The sequence below is a fragment of the Rhinichthys klamathensis genome, unplaced genomic scaffold, assembly GCF_029890125.1.
Source record: "Rhinichthys klamathensis goyatoka isolate OS25496 unplaced genomic scaffold, OSU_Roscu_1.1 h1tg000032l_1, whole genome shotgun sequence".
Classification (NCBI taxonomy): Eukaryota; Metazoa; Chordata; class Actinopteri; order Cypriniformes; family Leuciscidae; genus Rhinichthys; species Rhinichthys klamathensis.
The window spans coordinates 1,432,501-1,453,956 of record NW_026606581.1 but is presented as its reverse complement, the minus strand read 5'-3'; the positions used below and the strand labels follow the sequence as shown (position 1 = coordinate 1,453,956).

Below are 21,456 nucleotides of genomic sequence, written 5' to 3'. Positions count from 1 at the left end.
TGTACCGCACAAATGTCACCTCACCCCTCTTTAATCACAACCACAGCTCTTTTAATGCAGCACACAGTGTGTCTACTGAGAAAGGCTGAGCTAGACATGTGAGGTTACACTAATGAATGCCCTTTGCCAAAGTGTCTATTTAAAGTAAACAAGAACAAGAGGCCAATCTGCATTTTAATAGATTGCACCTCTCTAGGAACACGCACGCATCCATCGCAGGCTTAACAATGACACTGACTTGCATGTATTTATGTGATAAGAACCAATAACAATGCTAAAGATTTCAATTCTTGGGAATTTTTGTGCTGTTCATTAAAATGCTTTAATGTACATTCAACGGAAACGTAGTACCAATTCAAATCACCTATAGGATTCTCTGGGAAATAAATATGTTAAAGGTGCATATGCATCCATTATCAGTACAGTTTGAAAGGTTTGGAGCCAAGGAAACCAAACCAAACACTTAAATGAAACCTGGCTTGCATCACATATGACTGTCAATTGCTGAGTGATACTGTGTTCCTTAAAAAGACCTTTGAAAGATAGAAAAACACTCCGACAGTAACTACAAATACAACATAAGGCTCAAAAGGTTTAATAACAATATGCTGACAGAGGTGATAGTTCAGGAGGCAAAGGCAAAGCATGGAAGTTCAGCTTATTGCTCTCCTTTTGCACCCAAAATAATATTTCACACACCGTAAGTTCATATAAATACACTATACAATGCAATAAAAAAAAAAAAAATGGTTCGGTTTGAGTATGCTGGTCATAGCACTAGCACCAGTATAAAAAATAATGATTGACAACAAATGTACAAAACAGTCATATGAAAAAGGCACTTTGTGGTGTGGTTGAATAACTCTTCGGTAAGTGAGAATGATTCTTCTTTTTCCTTTGGGTAAGGAAATGCGTCAAACGCATCAAAGCTTGTTGGCTTTCGTTTTGAGCAAGTCTATTCCATGTTTGTTATGAGGCACTGCATACAACCAGAACAGTTTTGTCTTCTCCAGAAGATAATAAGTTCATACTTCATGCAGAATTTAGTTATGAAGGTATTCCTTTGATCCATGAGTTTCTCGGAATCACTGGACCGGCTGCTACATTTCATTATCCTTCCTTTCAGACATCCAGGGTCCTGTCTTCCTCCATCTCTTTCTCGTTTTCCATCGATCACCACATCACGTTCTTAAACCTCGACTTCTCGCGGTCCTTCCTGCACGTCAGATGCTACTCGAATATCGAAGCAGGTCACCATCATGACGCGAGACTTGCATAGGTTGACGCAGTATTCCAGTTCAGCCGTAGCCTGCTCCAATGCCTCGAAGTACTCCTGCGACTCCTGATCCAAATCCTCATCCACCTCAACTGTGAAACAAACCAAACACAGTTATGTCATGAAATGGACTGGAAGTATTTAGCATGAACTTTCACCTTTGTCTACTAGAAGCACAAGTCACAAGTTAGTGTGTCCAAATTAGTGTAAAGATATAATACTTACACTCTCCTATCCACTTGCTGGAATCCATCATTAGTCTAGACTTGGTGTCCTCCAACTCTTCTTTCAGAGTCTTATGCTTGGCTGTGAGATCTCTGATTTGCAGCTGTCGTTTCTCAAGAACCTTCAATTTAGTGTTAAAATACATCAGGCCCTGTGGACAGAAGTTGGGCATAATGGTTAAATTACAGTTCCATGCCACATACTTTTTTGACTGTAAGAATGAGGTAGAATCATTTTGGGCTTATCGAGTGAGACCGCATTTCACTGTGTTGTCAGGATTCATTAGAAGAAGAAAAAAAGTACAATGCTGATTCCTTAAATTGCTTTAACCTTTCCATGACATTTGCAGCACAAAAGAACCATAGGATACAGAACTATAATAATACTGTGATATATTTCAGGCATTGTAATGGAAGAATAAGCTTTCTCCCGTTACAGTCTGGTTCACTTATACAATCGAGCAACATTTATACCAATTATTGAATATACCTTCACAACATCCTGAATTGACTGTTGTAACAAAGAGGAAAAGGATGTAAGTGGAGATAAACAACATACATGCACCCCTATTATCCAATAATGCTACAATACCCAGGCACATGATTCCATTGCAATACCAACTGGCCTTAGAAACACTGACAGACAAATTGAGGATCATCTTCTTAAATCTATTTGATAACTTCACCCTGCTGATTTAATGATAGAAACGATAACAGATTATTTTACTACAGAATTTCTCTCCTGCAGTTTTACCCCCAAACGAATTAATTCCTGATAGTTAACTGCTTTTCATCCCTCCAGTGTTTCAAATGTAACCAAAAAAGTCTTTCCTTTTCAGATGCAATCTTCTACAAGCATACATAGAGAGGGTTATACCCCAACATTATCATTATACTTTTAATAAGAAGCAAAGAGCCAAAATCTTCATTCGATGTATAGAGTTTGAATATGATACATAAAGCATATTGCTGACCTAAAAATATTGCTCTTTAGATTAGACAATCTAACCCAACCTAGATCAAAGCAATCTTTGGGAAGCTACTTGCGAGAAAAAATTGGTATCGGACATCTCTGTTATGCACTGTGCAAACTTATAATACATATTAATTAATCAATTTACATTTTAACTTTTCACTTTAAGATGTAAACACATATCTCACATATTTTACATTCCCATAAGAAAAGTCTAAAGTTAAATATAAATGCACTTAACTGGATCTCACCAGATCTCAGTTTCTAAAAAAAACACACCCAGAAATCCCATTCTAACCTCATCTGTCTTCTCCTGTCTTCGACGCTGAAGCCGCTCCACGTCATCAATTTCATACACTTTGATCTCAAAAGGCTCTTTCAATGGTCCGGTCATAGGGGGAAGGTCCACCCACTGGCCCGTGGTCCCAGACTTCCCCAGGGAAGATGCGTCCGGTAAGGGAGCTGGGATGAGGCGCCGTCTCTGGAGGCCTGATCCATGAAGAAACAAAGTAAATACAGTATGTGAAAACAGAAAAGTTCAAATGTAATTGGTACACAGAATCATTGCAAAACTAAAGGAGAAAAAAAAGAGAAGTTAAAAAGATGGATGGGGGAAAAAAAATTAAGCAAGCTGTGTCTACATGAAATACATAAAGAAATAAAGTAAAGATTGTATACCAGAGCTTTACAAATATACTGAGGAATACTAATACTAATAGTTATTTGTATGCGTATGATGATGCAGTCTGGATGGACATTCAAACCTACCAAACTGCATGTGATGAGCAGATGTTAGAATTAACTGTCTTAAATAGGCACGTATTTATACAATAAAACTGTAATAAAATGTCACTGTTTCATAGCCAGATTAGCTCTCAGAAAGAGTTGTGTGGACTTCAGTATAGAGCAATTCATGACAGGCATATATAAAAAGTACAAAAGCAATATAACCTTATCAAATGCTTGATGTCTGCATAGAAAACAACAGTTGCTACTCACCATTTGACCTCTTCTTGGGTGCTTTGGAGATCCTTGTGCGACCAGAGGAGGACATCCCACTTTCACTCATAGAGTCATGGGCTGAAGAAGCACTACCAGTAGCTTCACTGTCACGGATCATGCTTTCATATCCACTGCTCCCTCCACTATGGTAGAAAAGTGCAGTTCGTCCCATAGCAGGAGGCAACTCCCCACTTAACACACTACTGTTATCACTTCCATGCCCACTGCTGTAGCGCTGAGGTCTTCTTGGGGCTGTGATCTTACTATATGGAGATGGAAGAATGGGGATTGGGGTATGCTTGTCATCGTTAAGGTTCACTCCACTATCATTGCCACTGTCTGAATCACCTGAGCCCCTTGTTTGTTTCCCAGAAGTGTTGGCCAATGCCAACTCACTAACACGACTGTTTGCTGCCCTCATTGCTTGCTTGGTACCCATGATAGTTCCTCTTGTGGATTTACCATTGCATCCTACTGTTGCTCGAGGTAACGCAGTCTTTCCTGAAGGTGGAAGGTTGGCATTCCTTGTTGCAGGTGCCACAAGAGACTTAGTGGATGAGCTAAGGGCTTTGGAGTTGTTTGCAGATAATGTACGAGCTTTGTTGGTATTAGCAGGTATTGGTCTCGCATTAAGGCTGCCTTTGACGATTCCATTTTTTACAGTGCTTACTGGGTTTATACAAGAAGGAGGAGAGGTAGCAATTGGGGAAGAGGTGGAAACAGGTGATCCAAACCTACTGACAGACTTGCTTGACTTGCTATTGAGACTAGCACCACTGTTCTCTCGACTAAGAGCAGGTTTAGACCCCAAAGATGATAAACTGTCACATCTGTCTAGAGATATCTGGCTTCCATAAAGCTGTCCTGTATCACTTCTAGCTCCTCTAGATTTGAGACTGGAGGTTGCTTTTATCAAACTATGTTCTGCCTTTAAGTTAGATGCTCTTAAACTATTTGAATCAACCCTAGAGCAAATATCAATGTCATCCTCTAAACCTGTGGCCCTTGGTGCTAAAGACCTTCCTGCATCATAAGCAGACTTTAAGGCACTTGAGGGAAACAGGATTCGATTCTTTTGATCCAAACTGGATTTGCGAACTGGAGGTGGAGGTGGTGATACATTTCCAGGTTTTGACATACTCTCCTCTTGCTTGCTTGCTTTTCCACTTTTTCCTAATGAGGAGAACTTCAAATTGCTTGTTGAGGAAACAATATCTTGCGCAAGCTTGACATCAATGGACGGATGGATGACCGGAACTATTCCAAGCGTTGTTGCACCTCGTCTGAGCTGTGGCATCCTGCTTGGGGACTCCATTTTCCTGTTGTTGCTGGTTTTTTCACATCCGTCCACCACCCTTTGGGATGGGTTTGACCCCAGTGTTTTGGGCATTCGAGGTACACTGCTGCTTGTACCTGCTTTTCTTGCAGGAATTCCACTTTTTACCAGTCTGGACGAAGAACTTGAATGAGAAGTTAAAGAAGACTCTAATGGGCTATCTACTCGGTGCCATGCATCTGGGATGCAGTCTTGCCTAGGTGGCTCACGTCTCCAGTTGCTACTGGAGCTGGTTCCACTGATACTGCTACTATGGGCTATAGATGAGGTAGGTTTTAATTTCCTGGAAAGACTACACTGGACAACTTGAGATTCTTGAAAGGACTTGGGATCAGCTAAATGAATGGTATTTGCCTTTGCAAGTTTTGGCAAATTTTTGGCAGATAGTTGTGGGGCCTCTGGAGAAGATGGGCAGTTGCTAAGTGAAAGTTTGCTTGATACAGCACTGTCGCTGTCCAAATCTGAGAAGCTACAGCCACTATCATTCAAAGAGTTCTTGGGTTGCTTTTGAGGGCTGCTTTGGAACATGCTTAGAGAATCAAGGTAGAAACTGCTGTCTAGACCAGTATGAGTACCTTGAGGGAGAAATACATCTGCTGATTGGGCACCTTCACTCTCCAGAGTACAGACACTTACTTCACTGAGCCATGAAGTGATAGAAGAACCACGACTGCCAAGCGAAGCAAATGTTTTATCCTGTAATGGAGCCACCATTTTAATGTTTGCCTCAGAGGTACCAACATTGCATGTATAGGCATCAAACTCATCATTGATGCTACTAATGATGCTTACTGGTCGTGACCCTGAGGCAAGGGCCTGTAATGAGCAATCACTATTGAAACTCACAATACTTGAGGGCCTCCCATTGTCCACAATGCTACCAATTGATAACTCTTCCACAAGAGTGAATACAAGCTCATCCTCTCCGTTTAGCTCCACTGGCTGTTTGAGGGTTACAGTTGTCCTCAATATGTCCTTCTCCATGCACCTCTCCCTAAGATTGGACCTCATTTCCCCAGTCCTGGGATTAAGATGATGGACTTTGACAGGTGAGTTCCCATTTGAATCACCTCTTTTTTGATGGCTCATCCCAATTGGTGGTATCCTTGTGGCAGACTTTTCTTCAGTCTCACTATTGAGTTTGCCATAGTCTCTTTGTTGTGGCGGCGGGGGAGCAGGCTTGGGTAACTTTTTATTGAAAAAAACCTTTTCCCTAACCACAGGCTCTGAGTTTTGGGATACTATTGGTTTTCCTTTTGTACATAGGGATCCAGAATCCATTTGCACCTTTTCACCATCTGCACTTGTCCTACACACACTCTCAGACATGTCTCTGAGATCTTTGTCTGATTGGGCACTTTCCAATTTGGGATGTTCTAATTTGTGTTTTGGACTGCTGGGCAGTTTATTGGCCACATAAATTGACTTTTGGGATATGCTGTCCTGTGTTGACGAGAGTGCTTTGGTAGGAGTCTTGGGAGAAACTGAAATGCAACTAGAGCCTTCTTTCAACTTGGTTGCACTACGGTCCATTTTAGGGCTTTCAGAATTTTCTCCAGATTCACCAACAAAGGCTGTAGGTTCCTCACTACCATCAATACATTCTAATCGCTCCTGAAGCTCAGCAAAGGTGTTACATTTGAAGTGATCATGGTCAACTGGCCCTTCTTTCCCTCGTTGCTTACGGTTAAGAGAAGGGATGATAGGAACAAAGGCAGGGGGTCCTTCATTGTCACTAAGTTCTCGATCAGAGATGGAAGCACCACCAGGGCCAACATAAATTACAGTGTCGCATGATTGCTCGCTGCTTGAAGAATAGTCAGGATCACTGAGGAATGATGGTAGATCTGGGTCAAGGGCCACAGTCCGGGGATGGAAGGGACGCAAATGTGGTGGTCGACGGATCCTTCCCTCATCACAGGAACTCTCCCCTCCAGAAGAACTTGATGCATACTTGACAAAGACAACACCAAAAAAATATTTAAACAAAAATAACTCTGGAACTCTGATGTAATGTTATTGTTGTAACCTTTTCAAAACTTATGCACAAACACATTTTGTTATGTCTAAGCAGCTGATGCATTGACTGTGCTAGGGCAAGTGCTATACAAATCCCAAGACAACAATATAACTGCTTAATTATATAGTAAACAGTTTTCAAAACCATTTAGCTGTTGCAGGACTACCTCAAGGTCAATACATCATGTGAATTTTTCTATGTCCCATAACAATGAAACTTATGATACTCAATTATAATCTTAATCACTGTTGCTGTTAATATTCACTAAACATATTTCTATGTTGTTATCTCTAAAAAGTTTATTTTGTTTGGTATAAAACATATATAAAATTTTAATCGGATTGAAATCTTCTAAGTAGAACATACAATTATTATTACGAGTATTCTTGAATTCTAGTTCTAAAAAGTTACCTTGGATTTCTTTTTCCTCATACGATGGATTCGGGAGGCCAGCTGAATGGTGGTAAGAGACTCAGCATAATTGGCAGGGGAGTCAGAGATGTGAGCAATCATGGTTGTCCTACAGTTGATGTTCCCCAAGGAATCTCGCAGTAACATTGTGAGCTTGCTATCCCTAGAAAAATACATTTTCATTGTCAGCATAAACACAGGTTGATAGATTGTCAGCAGAAAGTGAGCTGTTTACTCAAATACTGAAGGAGCCTGGCCGTTAAATGTTCTCTAAAAGTGCAGAGCCATCGAAAGGTTCACTAAACTCTTCTGCCAATGATATTAATCAAAAAGCTACAAAAATGTCTATATTGCAATTCTTCTAAATGTGCATAGGTTTTAGAAAGGCGAGAAATAAGGTACATGTGATCCTGAAAAGATATCAGTTTTTATTTCAAAAAGAGATGCATGATCTATGAGCTCATCATCTATGATCTCAGCAAAATACAGATAAACAGCAGTGCATCAGTCAGACAATAAACCTGTCAACACAAAGATCACAGGTTCAAGCTTGTTGCTGGCATCTTTCATTATGTGCTCAAATGCTTCAGCATTACATATTCTATTTAAACGTGACAGATCCAAGCACATATTCAGAATTATCATGAACATTCTGCTAATGGCCATACCTGCATAAGTGATGTATTTGACATTATAAAAAATACCTTATATTTTATGCAATATTCCACTTGGCAGTTATGCTAGTCGATTTGTCAATACTGATTACTAGTAGAAAAAAAATGATACTAAAGATGCTAGCACCATATCTACACATTTTAAGCAACAGGACCCATTTCAATATCTTATTTACATTTTCTTACCTGTATGGAACGTGTTTGGCTCCGTTGGCCAAAGCCAGTATGACATTTCCCAAAGCAGTGAGAGACAGACACAGACCTCCTCCTGCGTCCCTACTCTTACAAAGCACCTTCTCGCAGCTTCCCAAGTCAATCAGATGCAATCTGCTCCTACCACCCGACACTGGAGGAGGAAAAAAAAGAGAGAGAGAAAATGAGAGGTAATATCTCATTCGGTAAAAATACCAGCTTAGCCATCCTTCTAATGGAAGATAAAAATACACTGTCAACCCCACTCATTACTGATATCACTGACAGTTTGAGATGCTGCCAGTGTGGTTATACCACGCTGATGACACTCCCACACTGGGGTAGTGTCGGGCAGAGTGAGGAGTGGTAAATGCACAGACATATTAATAAACACCCCCAGAGAAGACCTGCGGCTGACAAGACTGTGTGTGATTTATTCATGAGTAAGTTGCGCAGCCCACCATGATTCAAAGACAGATCAACCTGGCCTAGATAAACACCTATATTCATACTATGCACAACATGAGACATAAATACACATGTGAGTCTGTGATGTGCTGTCTACTCATTCTTTGCCCTATGAATTTAACAGACCGTTGATATACACTTGGAGTTACAAAAGGTTAAATGCATGCACATCTGGGTGCTTTACAGATGAGGAACTGTTCCGATGATTATATCCTCAGCTATGTCTAGCAAATAACTACTAGTAAGAATAACAGACATTGTTCATACACAATGGCAGAACAAACAACACAGAATACAGAATGACAAAGGGTAAAATGACAATACACTGTTATTACACAAGATGTTATAGAGAAATGTTAGACCTTGAAACACTATATTATTACGTTTGTGAATAGCAGGAGGAACCTATTTCCTCCATTCCTAGCCGTTTTTGTCTACCCTTTGCAATTTTAAAATCAGCTTTTAAAATCAGAAGACTTGATAAAGCCATTCAAAGATGCTTCCATGGCAATTCCACTGTTAAAAGATAGTGACCAACACTGTATTTACCTATGCAAATTAGCACCGTGATGGCGTAGTGACAGGTACCTCTACTATGATTACAGCTGTTAGCTGCTCATGAATTATTACTCTCTGTTAAAATTCCCATTAAAGTTTAATGAAGTGGTCAAAGCAGACATGATTGATTTCCCTCCTACCATGATGGAGCGAGGGAATAAATTGAAGGGATTCTGGTAACTCTCTGATTTGGCCTGTAATCACAGCTATTACATTAATAAGCTTGAGATGCATTTTTCCTTTCACTGGGTAAATGAGGAAGAGGAGAAGAAATTAGACTAGACTGAGTATGATCGATTTAGAACATGCAGAGGCTTCAAAAGTAGCAGTATCATTTCACACCGTGCAAACACAAGACTTACTTCCACCCTTGCCGCTCTTCTCCATGCGGTACTGATAGATGTGTAAGGTGAACAGCATGTGCGAGTTGCGCCGGTCTTCCTCATCTGCATCCGGCCGGTTAGTGCTCCGTGCTGCGATGGCGGCGTCAAGAAACAGGGCGGCCTTCTCTGCAGTGGGAGCCCTTAATTCACTCTGGTTCTGGAGCTGAAAGATGAAAAGCATGTTGAAGTCTATGTGTGAGTAAGTGTGGGATTTATTCTGTCCACTTTTGACCACTTCCAGATGTAGTTGAAAACGCATTCATGTGGTCGAATGCGTTCGAACAGCCACAAAAGACCGCCTGCTCTCCCATTTAAACATCCTGGGAAGCGCGGTAGCCAGGCTGGATTTAAATTTTGTCAGCTGTAGACACCAAGTTTGGTTTGAAGACGAAAAACATACCAATCACAATGTTCTCTCACCATTCCTGATTTCTAACACGGCTCGCAGTAATTATTACAGTAATTTACAGCATTTTTTTTAACTAAAAAGTGTGATCATGTGATCACACTAAAAATTACAGTAACAGGTGTTATTATGACTACATAAACCATTAAAGTCATTTTTAAAGGTCAGATTTAATCTTAAAGTGTAAATTTCAAACTGTACTATTTTTCAGTCTATTGTCATATGGCTCATCCCTAGTTGGAGTTGACGAAGAAGGAGACCAAGATAACTGAGCCTCTTTACATAGTTCTAGGCAATTAAATAGAGTCTCTGGGGCAATCAGAGAAACTAACACACCCATAGAGGGAGTAGGATTACTGATGAGAGAGAGTGGTGGATAAAGAGGGCAGAGGGCAGCATCTCTGATCTTGCGGAAAGTCTGATGGAAAAAATAAGATGAAACATGTGTTGGGCATATTTATGGTCTTCTTCAAGGAAACAAGCAATTAGGCTGAATTCTGGACAACTGGACATTCTTCCTTGGTTTTCCTGCTATGCTTAAATATCTTCATTGTGACAAAACACTGACTTAATCAGTTGTATATTTCAAAAAGCAGCCATCAAAAGCAGGTTCCTTTAGAAAAATAGCGGGCAGTTTCCAGCAGTGCTCGCCAACCGCCTGTGGCCAACGAGCCGCTCTAAAACTAAAAAGAGAAGAGAATGCTGGGAGAAGTGATGGGCGTATAGGCCCACTCCCCAGATTTGAACTTCACAGGCCTCTAGGCAGTCTTTGATGTGCTGCTTCATATGGACCCCCAAAAAAACAACATCTGATGCCAACACCTGGCAGGGCTTTTAACTACCCTCTTACCTACCCCCAAACACTACCTACCCCCTCCTGATATTTACCACCTTCCAGTGGAAGGTAAGAGGGGGGAGGGTGAAACAGAGCAGCAGCTCACCCAGATGGATCCTGATGGTGCACTGACTAAAAAACACCACCACAACACCTGGACTTTAATTTGAGATTTTGTGATTAAAATCAGATAAGAATATTCTTATTCTAAAATAAGAATATTCTGTAATAACTTCTACTGTTATGTGAGGTGCAGTGAAAACCTATGAAAACTACTCAACTGACAGAACAAATATGATACAATGATCTCATTCCCCACTCTCTCTCTCCAAAAATAGACTCTCTACTGTCTCGTAAATTTATTTTTTAAATATATGTTAATTTAATTGCATACTTACTGAATAAAATTATTAATTTCTTTTAAAACAAAATCTTACTGTCCTGAAACAAGCATGTTGAATATATTTTGTTTTATACTGTGAAATGATAATATATATAAAAAAAAAAATATATATATATATAAAAAAAATAATATATATATATATATATATATATATATATATATATTATAATATATATAATATAAAAAATATATTTATATAGTACAATTTTAGATAATTATAAAATATTCTATTATAATATAATAATTATATAATATATTTTATAAATGTTATTTATTTATTTATTGTTTATTTGTATTGTATGTATTTTTACAGTACAAAATATACTGTTCAAGAGAATGGTGCCAGTAAATTACAGAAATTAAAACTTATTTAGCAAGAATGCATTAAAATTATCTATTTAGACAGAGAGAGAGAGAGAGAGAGAGATTCTTCAAATACAATTTTATAGTATAATAAATATTAAAACATTATTACATTACTAATACACACATTTAAAATATTAAAATATATAACAAAAACAAAAATTTACAAAATTGACCAAAAAACACTATATAAAAATATAAAATGTTCAATACATTTTTACAGTATAATAATAACTGCCAGAAACCATTTTGTCCATTTTGTCATTTCCAAACTTACAGCCTTGTCAATGGATAATCAACAATTTTTGCTGTTTTTTTTTTAAATTTTATTTTGTGTTGTTGTTTTTGTCTCCTAACATTTGCTTTCATTTATTTGTATTGTGTATATATTGGCAGTATAATTGCCATTTCCCTCCCTGCCCTCCACATGTTACCTTCGATCACTGAAAAGCCTTTATCGGCAACAAATTGGCAACAACTGTTTATTTTCACTTACTGTATGTTAATACATAACAAGCAAGACTGGGAGTGCTTCATCAGGAACAAGCAGCTAAAGCTGACATCAAGTTACTGACCTGTGTGCCACAGATGGGGTCCTCACGCAGGTAGACCCCAGGCGACTGGCCGTCCTGCAGACTGCCCGTGGGGACATCAGAAAGCAGGTCCTGCAGGCTCTCGTCCTTGCCATAGATTTCCACGGCTGACACCCGTACCGAGAATCGCGTGCCCGTCTTCTCCTTGCGCTCGTTGATGAGCTTGAACAGCCAGGAGATGGCACAGGGCGCAATGCCAAGGCCCTGCATGGAGCTGTCTGTGCCAATCATGGTGTATGTCTTGCCTGGTGTGAGAGAGAGAGAGAGAGAGAGAGAGAGAGAGAGAGAGAGAGAGAGAGAGAGAGAGAGAGAGAGAGAGAGAGAGAGAGAGAGAGAGAGAGAGAGAGAGAGAGAGAGAGAGAGAGAGAGAGAGAGAGAGAGAGAGAGAGAGAGAGAGAGAGAGAGAGCTGTTGATTCTGCCAAGATGATGATGGCCACTCAATGAGCTGTTTCAAGTACAGGTATTTCTACCACTGATTTCATAACACATTCTTAGTACTTGAATAGAATCTGATGAGTCTGAATTAGTAAATGCATGAATTCGTTTTTGCTGTACTCTTACAGACACTTTATTATAATTGTTATTCTCATTAAATCAAATAAAATCAAACCTGGCCTCAACAAATCTTACACCAATTGCGAATGTGATACATAACACTGCGTTTTGTCAACTGCTTGGTTTCTATTTCTGCTGCGTCATGCTGGTTGGAACTACCCAAAAATCGAATTGGTCCAAAATCAAGCTCCACATAGTCATCAAACATGATTGGCTGTGACTGCATTGCATTCAGTAATTTGTCGACACTGAATGCAAAAATGCTGGGCAATTTTTGCATTAAGTGTCAATAAATTACTGAATCTTACTTAATCGCATCTGGTTTGGAGTGTAATTTTATTCTTTCAAAGATACTGTTTGTTTTTCTTTCATCACAATGGTGGTGCTCGGAGGCTGACATCGTATCATTGCATTCGGACCGAACATTTTTTGGTCCTGGACTTCCACAGAAGATATATGTACATTTTTCAAAATTGTATTAAAAATTGTATTACACTTCTATTATTGATTGCTATCAGGATGTGAAGAGAGTATAACAAAAATGAAAAGCATTGCCTTAAAAAACACCATGGTTTAGAGCATAATTTATATACATAAAAAAATAGAGATGAATACTGTTCCATATGGACAGTCCTGCTTTAAAAGAGTCATAAATAATGCTTAAGCACTGAGACCACATGTAGTAAATAATGGAGGAAGCCATTGAAATGTCTTACAAGCATAATTGGCAATAGTACAGTCTACTGTGAGGGTCGATTAGTCAGCTTTTAATTACACTCTCTGGCCTCGGGCCTTTCATACAGACACACACACACACACACACAGACTTGAATGCCCCACACTTTCCATTTCTGAAAAGAAAACTTTTTTGATCTTCAGTCTTTATATTAGATATATAAGGGCCAGATTTACTATCAGCTTGCTCCAGCACAAACCCTCTTTTGGCGTTAAAAAACTACTTTCAGGATTTACTAAAGACACGCAGTGAAAAACTAGCGCTGAAAAGGTGTGGACAGGAGGAGAATCTCTAAATTATCGGAGGAGAATATTTAAATTAATCATGCAAGGTGATTTACTAAGGTTTGCGCTCGTCAATTTACTGGTATTTGCGCCATTATTTATCACCAAAAAAAAACATAATAGCTAATTTGCACTGCTCTTGATAGATTGCACTGGTCATTATGGAAATTAATTGGCTGTGTCTGTGTTCTTTAATTTGTGCGTTGTCAGTATCACACACAGAACTTTCCACTCCCATCTGCGCTTTTTTGGAATTGCGCTCTCACGCTAATTTGCCTTTTTGGTAAATCTGGCCCTAAGTGTCTTGCAATCTGTGAAGTGCAAGATCAGTGGCTGTCATATTCAGTTAAATTCCAAACATTAAGAATAACTTACCGACTTTGACATGACCGAAGCAGAAAATACACCCATCAGCTCCGTTGACCACTGATTGAATAACTTCAGCCACAGTCCCTGAGCAAACTTCAGCCTGTGGGAAACAGTTGAACACTTAACACTCAGATCTGGTATTCTTATCAGTTAACACATGGCATCATTATTTAGCAAGTCAGCTATGAATAAAGTCAACAGGGTCCAACATTTTGTGGTGGTATAGATGAAAACCATGTAGACATCCTAGATCAATGTAAAACATGTACGATACTGCAGTTTCCAATAATGCAAGTTACCAGCCAACTGGTTTTATTTACTGACCAAAGTTAAATTGCTTGCTTGGTCAGTATTAATTTTAGACCTGGGGATCAGTCGCATAAACTTAGCCACTATGTTAAGACTGTGTCTTAAGAACTGTTCATTTAATCAACAGTGCACATTGTAGTCTTAATACTCAATGTTCGAATGGTTTTTAACATTCATTGAGCTGTGAAATGTAACCAAACCTTTTTTTGGCAGAGAAGAAAGTACCTAATCTTTTCTTTGATCCGGAGATCATTGATTTTTTTCACTAGCAAAAGAAAACCACAGAAAGCATCAACGAGGCAGCTCCTCATCACAGATTCATCAGACATGTGGGGCTTTACACTGGCTGCACTGTGCGGCCATAACGCTACAATCTGTTCCACTAGCCCAAGTCCCTGGAGACAATTTGGGACTGCAGCAATTTCCTCCCATACATCATAACACACACACATACACGCATTCTCACAAAAGACAGAACAACAGCTCAGTGCTTTGCTAAGAAATATGTCCCCATGCTCTCACTAAACCACACACACACACACACATACTAGATTTGGAGGATTTACAGTTACACGACTTCACTGGGCTGGTACTGAGATCTAAAAGCTTTCTGCTGGCCCTGAGTAAAGGAACTCATAATCGATGGGCTGGTGTCTACATCTTGCCTTTGCTAAAAATCTGAGTATATCACAGTTCAGTTCCTAAACCCAGTGAATTGCTTTTCTGTCCTGGGTCTACATAGGGAACTGCTCAGAAGCATGCAAACTGAAACAGAACCTCAAAAATGAATGATTTGGAAACATTTTCATAGGCAGCAACTTTGAGTACCACCAAAGACTTTATATACAGAAAGACAGTTCACTCCTATTATTTATGAATGGAAGAAAGTGAAGTGTAACGTGAAATGGTGGAATATGTCCCGCCTTCTAAAAAAAGAGCCAATCACAGATTGGTGAAGTCATCGCGTCACTGCAGCTGCCGTTAGAAACTCAGGTTCCATGTCGAATAAAATAAATACATTTAGAAAATAAGTTTCTATAGACCCCTTTTCAGTTGGTAAACATGGTGACATTTTTTGTGGGCGGAGCTTAGGTGGAGGCAGAACGATCCCTCTGGCTGATTCACTAACGTTAATTTGCAAGTTTTGTTAGCTTGTTTTTTTTACAATGACTGGAGAAAATCCAATTTTATCTTAATGTGCAAGGTCACTCAGTGTCCAGGACCGCGATTGTTATTTGCAAAAGTTAATTTAAACGGACGGAACCAGATTTGCCGACCCGTAGCCTACACGCTCACTCAATCAATGGATGGACGATCTGACAGGATTAACGTTAACGCTCCCTCTGGTTGAGTGGCCTGACTTCTACACCTATCCGATAGAGAAACCGAGCGTAAAGAGAAACTGAGGGCATATAAATCTATAACTATGTGCTGAATTGTCATGTACAAGACTTGTGTGTACGATCCGAAGTTCTGCCTAGCCAGCGCCAAGAAGACGACAATGTAAAGAGTGACATTACGGTGCAATTTTAATTATGTGAATATTTTCTAGAAATAAAAATTCCAGACACAGCATATTCATTTTTCATTGATTCTTGCACCCAACAACACAACAAGATGACATTTAGTAATAATAATAATAATTTAAGCTCCTTATTATGTAGCCGAATCTGTGCTGGTTTGTATTGGCCACCTCCAGTTGTCCGTTTGTTTTGCCTCCAGCTAGCGCTGTGACGTAATTGTGACGTCGGCGCAAAAGGGGTCAATAGAAACAGTCAGTGTTCTGAGACGCACATTTCAGGACTGCGCATGCGCATTAGCTTGGACCAGCCTGAAAAATCCAGCCGTTGGAAACAACATTTATGAGACTGTTGTTGTCAGATTTCATTGGTCATTTCAAATATGAAATGTAATAGTAAGTTTTAGAGAATTTGATGTTTACCCATTCAATGAGATAGGAGCTGCACTTGCATGCCCGAGAGGTGTATTAAAGATGGCCGCCGAGTGAAATGACTTGGTGTCACATAAACTAAGCTCCTTACATGAAGTGTAGATGAGAGTAGTCTTACAATTGATTCTAATAGAGTTTGCTGTTAGCATGTTGCTAAGCTAAAAACACTCTACTTAAACATAAAAATGCATTGCATATACAAATATCGGGTAAAATTGTGATTTCTTTCATTTGGTTGAACTTCTTTTTATTACTATTTTTCAGTATAGAATGAAATGTATTGTTCATTAACATTTCTCTTAAGTTGTCTGTCATCTTGGATTCATTTTTTACTAAACTCATTGCAGTCCATGCCTTAACCCCAAATTATACTTCAGTTTGCATGTGTCGAGTGACTGTATTCGCACACACTGTCAAAGGGACTATATTTGAATGGTTATGAATTCGGATGTACATGTACTCTAAGCGTTTGTTCCAAAACGTACGTATATTTTGGTCTTTAGAATTTGGCAAAAATGACAAATCTAAGATCGTCTAAGGTATCTTAGAAGCCACCACAATGTCTCTTCCTGCCTTTGCTTATGATACATTTTGAAACAGAACTTAGAATATTTGGCTTTTCTCATGGCTCTTTACATAAGTACTTCAAGATGACAACCTTATTAGTCTTGAAGTAGCTCTATGTCAAATCTAAATTGTTCACACTTAATCATCTTCAAGTTTGTGTGTCTCCTGAAGTTTCTCTTCCCTATTTGTGTCCATTTGTTAGCCACTTATCTTAAGATAGATGCCATTGGAGCTTTGGAGAACAGATAATGAACTGTGAATGAGCTGCTAGATATGCAAGTCTGGAATTCAAACTATTTTCTATACTTAAAGAAACAGCTGTTGGGCTCATACTTTGAAGAACGGTGGTGTCTCAAAACAGGCCTTTTTGCATTAAGCCCCATGCCCTGCAAAGAATGTGTGTGTGTGTCTCTGTGTCTCTGTGTGTGCTTCTCAAATATCTTCTTGACAAAATGTTTTCACTTCAAAACTGCAGACTAAATGATAGCATCTTCACAGTAGCTCTTACTTGAGAGGCATCTTGGGAAAAAACAGCATCGAAGGCAAACATCTTTGGGGCGGGCAGCACTGCTCGTCTATGCACTGAGGTGGGCTGTGTGTTGACTGAAGGATCATAGAGGGTCAGTTGTTTCTTACGAGTGTCCACCTTCAGAAAGGACATGGACTCCGATGAATCCACAACCCCCAGAGATGGACAGATTCGCATCATCACTTTGACCTGGAAATGGTACATGGTGGAACAAAACAAAATGAGTAACGATAAAATTATAAGCAGAAGCAGAGAATTCCAAACAGGCAGGTTTTATAACAAAGGCAATGACGCTGTAATACAACATTGTAGGGCACATAAAGTGATTGATGGGTCAATGACAAGCAAGAGTGTCCAAAAAACAAACAAGGAAAAAACAACTTTAAAATGTATCTGCCACATTCTTAGAAATGTACTCATTTTGTATTTATAGTGGTTTAAAAAAGTTTTTTTTTTTTTTTCTTTTTTTTTCTTTTACCTTTATTCCATTTTCGAGAAAAGTTTGAATTTAATGACTCTCAAAATGTCATGGGGTGTAACTATCAGGTAAAAATCAATAACATATTTTCCCTTTATTTTTAATATATTTTTAAGCTGACATTTTTTTTCAAACACCATTATGAATTAATAAAAAAAACATTGTTTTTGAGAAAGTATGTGTATATTATATTGGTTGCACCACATGACTTTGATTTGGGAAATGTTGCTCCAAATATTTTTTTTTTTTACAAAAATCTAATTAAATTATGTGAATTTTAAGAAATTAACTACTAATAAGATTATTTCTTCAATATGATATCAAGTGTATCCTCACATTTTATACTTAATATATATATATTTTTTATTAATTTGTATTCAGAAATTAAAAACTTGCTAATCATAGAATGTGTATTTAAGGTATTGTCTGTATGACTTATGACTACATAAATATTTTTTAAATAAATAAATTGGCCATGACAAAAAAAAAGTCATTAACTCTGATATCACAAAAAATATTGCCTTAGCACTTAGGACTGTGGAGTAGCTGTTACTGCTTCAACAACAACTCATTTTTCAAGTCAAACGCAACTGAAAAAGGGAGGGAACTTTCATCATATCATTATCGTATCATCACAGTTGACCACACACAGAGTAACCTAACAAACCAGCCATTAACAAATAGACTGCCTTCAGTAATACTACACATTATCAAGATTGCGTCACGGAGCACCTCTAAAACCATTTGCAGCAAATTCAGTAAAGTAAAACAAACATACTGTAGGAGAACTTCATGCCCTTAATACAGCATCCAGAGCTGCACAAAGCCACAGTATTCCATGGGTGATTTGTAGCAGAGATATAATTACAACATTCGGGCTCCAGTGCTATGAAACAATGTCTGCACTGCTGATCCTATTCCACAGCACCCGGGGCCAAGCGGCATGCCTGCGCCACAGCGGCGGCCCTGCGCGAACTCCCCCTCACCGCTCCACAGGGGCCGATTACACTGATGGACATGTGCACGTGGTGAACGAATTACGCCGGCCGTGACATTGGAAATAGGCTTCCATATATGACTGGCCCCCGAATGGGGCCAGCCACTGAGACACCACAGAAATGTGGGCTTGGGTTGAACCGTTGAGTTTTACATTTGTTGGCAATTTGATACGTGACGAGATCCCTTTAGCGTGGCTGCTGGCTTCACACCTCCTAAACTCTGGTCTAGAAATGATGTCCCACAAGTTTCTGAGGCAATGCAAACAGCAATTAACTTGATGTGTCAAAATCTACCAATAACTTGTGCTCTGCTATAATTCTGTGTGGAAAAGAACAATTAAAAAGAACAGTTTGAGGCATATAGGGTAGTTTTATGTGAGGAACAGACGAAAGGGCGGGACACACCAAGTGAGCGGTTGTCGAGCTGCCATTAAGTGTATGTCACACTAGTTCAGGGTGATCTGCAGTGGTTGGACCACTGTCGGTGGCTTTTTGGCCATAAAAACTCCCGACGGAGAGAGATCACTCTGGCTGTTTAGCTTAGTGAACCAGTGCACAAGAAGGGAAAACTGAAGTGATGAAAGTAAGCAAACACAGATGACTCTTATTGTTCTTCTCATCTTCATCATATCTGTGATGAATTTGATCAAATCTGTCTGTGGTGAGGGTGTGAAAATGGTAAGCGGGTGTGAAAATGGTAAGCAAGTGTTGATTTGTTTACGGTTTGTATATCCACAGTCCTAGCTTTTCTGGTTTCCCTGCTTGAATGATGAACAGAATTTTTTTCCAAAATGAATAGAACTGAATTACTTTTTTTTTCTGCGTAACGCAGAAGAAGATATTTCAGTTTTATTCTCAGTGTTGTTGCTTTTTTGTCCATATAGTAGGGACCAATATTGTTTTGGACCCCATTGACTTTCATTATATAGACAAAAGGAGTTAACATTAATCAAAACATTATATTTTGTGTTCTGCAAAAAAAAAAAAAAAAACTTTTATAAAAGAAAAAGAACAACATGAAGGTGAGTTCACCCGTTGCTCTCTGCACCCATTCAAACCTGGCATGTCACAATTGAGAGGCGTGAGGACCAATGGTATTTGGCATCAGTGAATGGGATTTGAGAGCTATGGGTGACGTATTTTCAGCAATTTCTTTGTCTATTTCTCAAAGAAATCTATTGCGTGACTTCTGAAACCTTGGAATATAGTGCAAAAGTCATGGAACCACTTTTATGCAGCTTCTGTTTCTTTTTTTTAATTGATTTTTTTTTTTTCTTTTTTTTTTGTTGGAGCTTGACAGCCACTGCTATTACGACACATGTCTTGCATCCTTCTGGACAATTTGGTCATTGTGCAAACAAAATGGTTACACAGACGGCTGGGCCATTATTCTAATGCCTGTAGCTTTTTATAGTTCTCCCAAAAGCTGCCAACAACTGGAGTCCATTCAGGCAGCATCGGATGCGTGTTTGCAGTAGTAGGAAAAGGAAGCTCATTAGTGAGGCTGGGATGTAATGAGTCCATTCTCAGTGGTACTTATCAATCATTTCAGCAGGCTACAGCTTCTGGCATGTTGTTCTACAATCATCTCTCAGAGCAGGTGGCATCTAATCTGGAACAAATCCTCTTCATCACTATATATATATATATATATACTGTCATATGTTGCTAAAGACAAACCCTCTGGACAATGAGGAGGACTGGTGCATGGATGCTGAACAACTTGCAACTCTTGGCCAGGATCCCAATCCGAGATCTCAAACACACAATCTGTTCACCATCAGCAAAATAGCCAGTTCTATTTGGGTACGACAGGAGAATTGACAGGGCTTGACTTTGATGTTTTTGCTCACCAGCCATTGTGGCTACTGGTTTTCCAAAGTTACTAGCCACTCAGCATTTTCACTGGCCACAATTTTGACATTGATTCCATGGGGAAAAAACTGCCATATAGATATTTTTAATATTATCTCATAATTTGGCAGCCGGTACTGTATATTAGGCTGCTGTCACGTTAAGACCTGACTCACATCATGGACACGTTATACTGTTACACATGCTTTTACTTTCTCAACTGTTTACGTTCACATAAAACATGACTGACTGTGTAAACATTCGGACATTATTGTGTGTGTATTTGACTGTTTACGTGCAATAAGCAGTGAAAATGGACTCAATTTAGTACCGAGAGGCGGTTTTATGTGCGCGCACTTTTGGTGTGACCACAAAATCAGGGGGAATGAGTAAAATTATGCGTAATACACGCAATCCCACGCCGAAATTCAAGCCCTGTAACACCAACAATATTCAACCGGAGCAAATTAAACGAGTGAGGGGAGCCGGTTTGTGTGTCAACTTGATGTCGGAGAGATGAGAGAGAGAGAAAGCGCAGCTTGTATCGTGTATTTATTCAACGGAAAATGAAGCTTTTCAGATATTTCAGTATCGATATGTACATATAGAAAAATCTATATTTTTGACAAGACTACATTAGTTTATTATTTCAGATGCCTTTTTTTTAAAAGGCTACAATTGAAAAATGTATTTATTACATATAAAATT

General features: G+C 39.0%; 1 protein-coding gene across 3 annotated transcripts in view; it reads right to left on the bottom strand.

Moving 5' to 3' along the window:
- Positions 1 to 1,053: 1,053 nt before the first annotated feature.
- The window catches only part of kif26ab (kinesin family member 26Ab), a 95,728-nt gene continuing 75,325 nt past the window's right edge, over positions 1,054 to 21,456 (bottom strand). For all 3 annotated transcript variants that reach the window (XM_056245532.1, XM_056245533.1, XM_056245534.1), the window contains 10 exons: positions 17,398 to 17,607; positions 14,069 to 14,162; positions 12,100 to 12,362; positions 9,497 to 9,680; positions 8,103 to 8,262; positions 7,243 to 7,405; positions 3,473 to 6,764; positions 2,772 to 2,962; positions 1,502 to 1,652; positions 1,054 to 1,368 (listed from right to left, as the gene is read on the bottom strand). In XM_056245532.1, the coding sequence (XP_056101507.1) occupies positions 1,190 to 1,368; positions 1,502 to 1,652; positions 2,772 to 2,962; positions 3,473 to 6,764; positions 7,243 to 7,405; positions 8,103 to 8,262; positions 9,497 to 9,680; positions 12,100 to 12,362; positions 14,069 to 14,162; positions 17,398 to 17,607 (4,887 nt within the window). In that variant the 3' untranslated portion in view covers positions 1,054 to 1,189. The remainder of the gene's footprint in view (positions 1,369 to 1,501; positions 1,653 to 2,771; positions 2,963 to 3,472; positions 6,765 to 7,242; positions 7,406 to 8,102; positions 8,263 to 9,496; positions 9,681 to 12,099; positions 12,363 to 14,068; positions 14,163 to 17,397; positions 17,608 to 21,456) is intronic.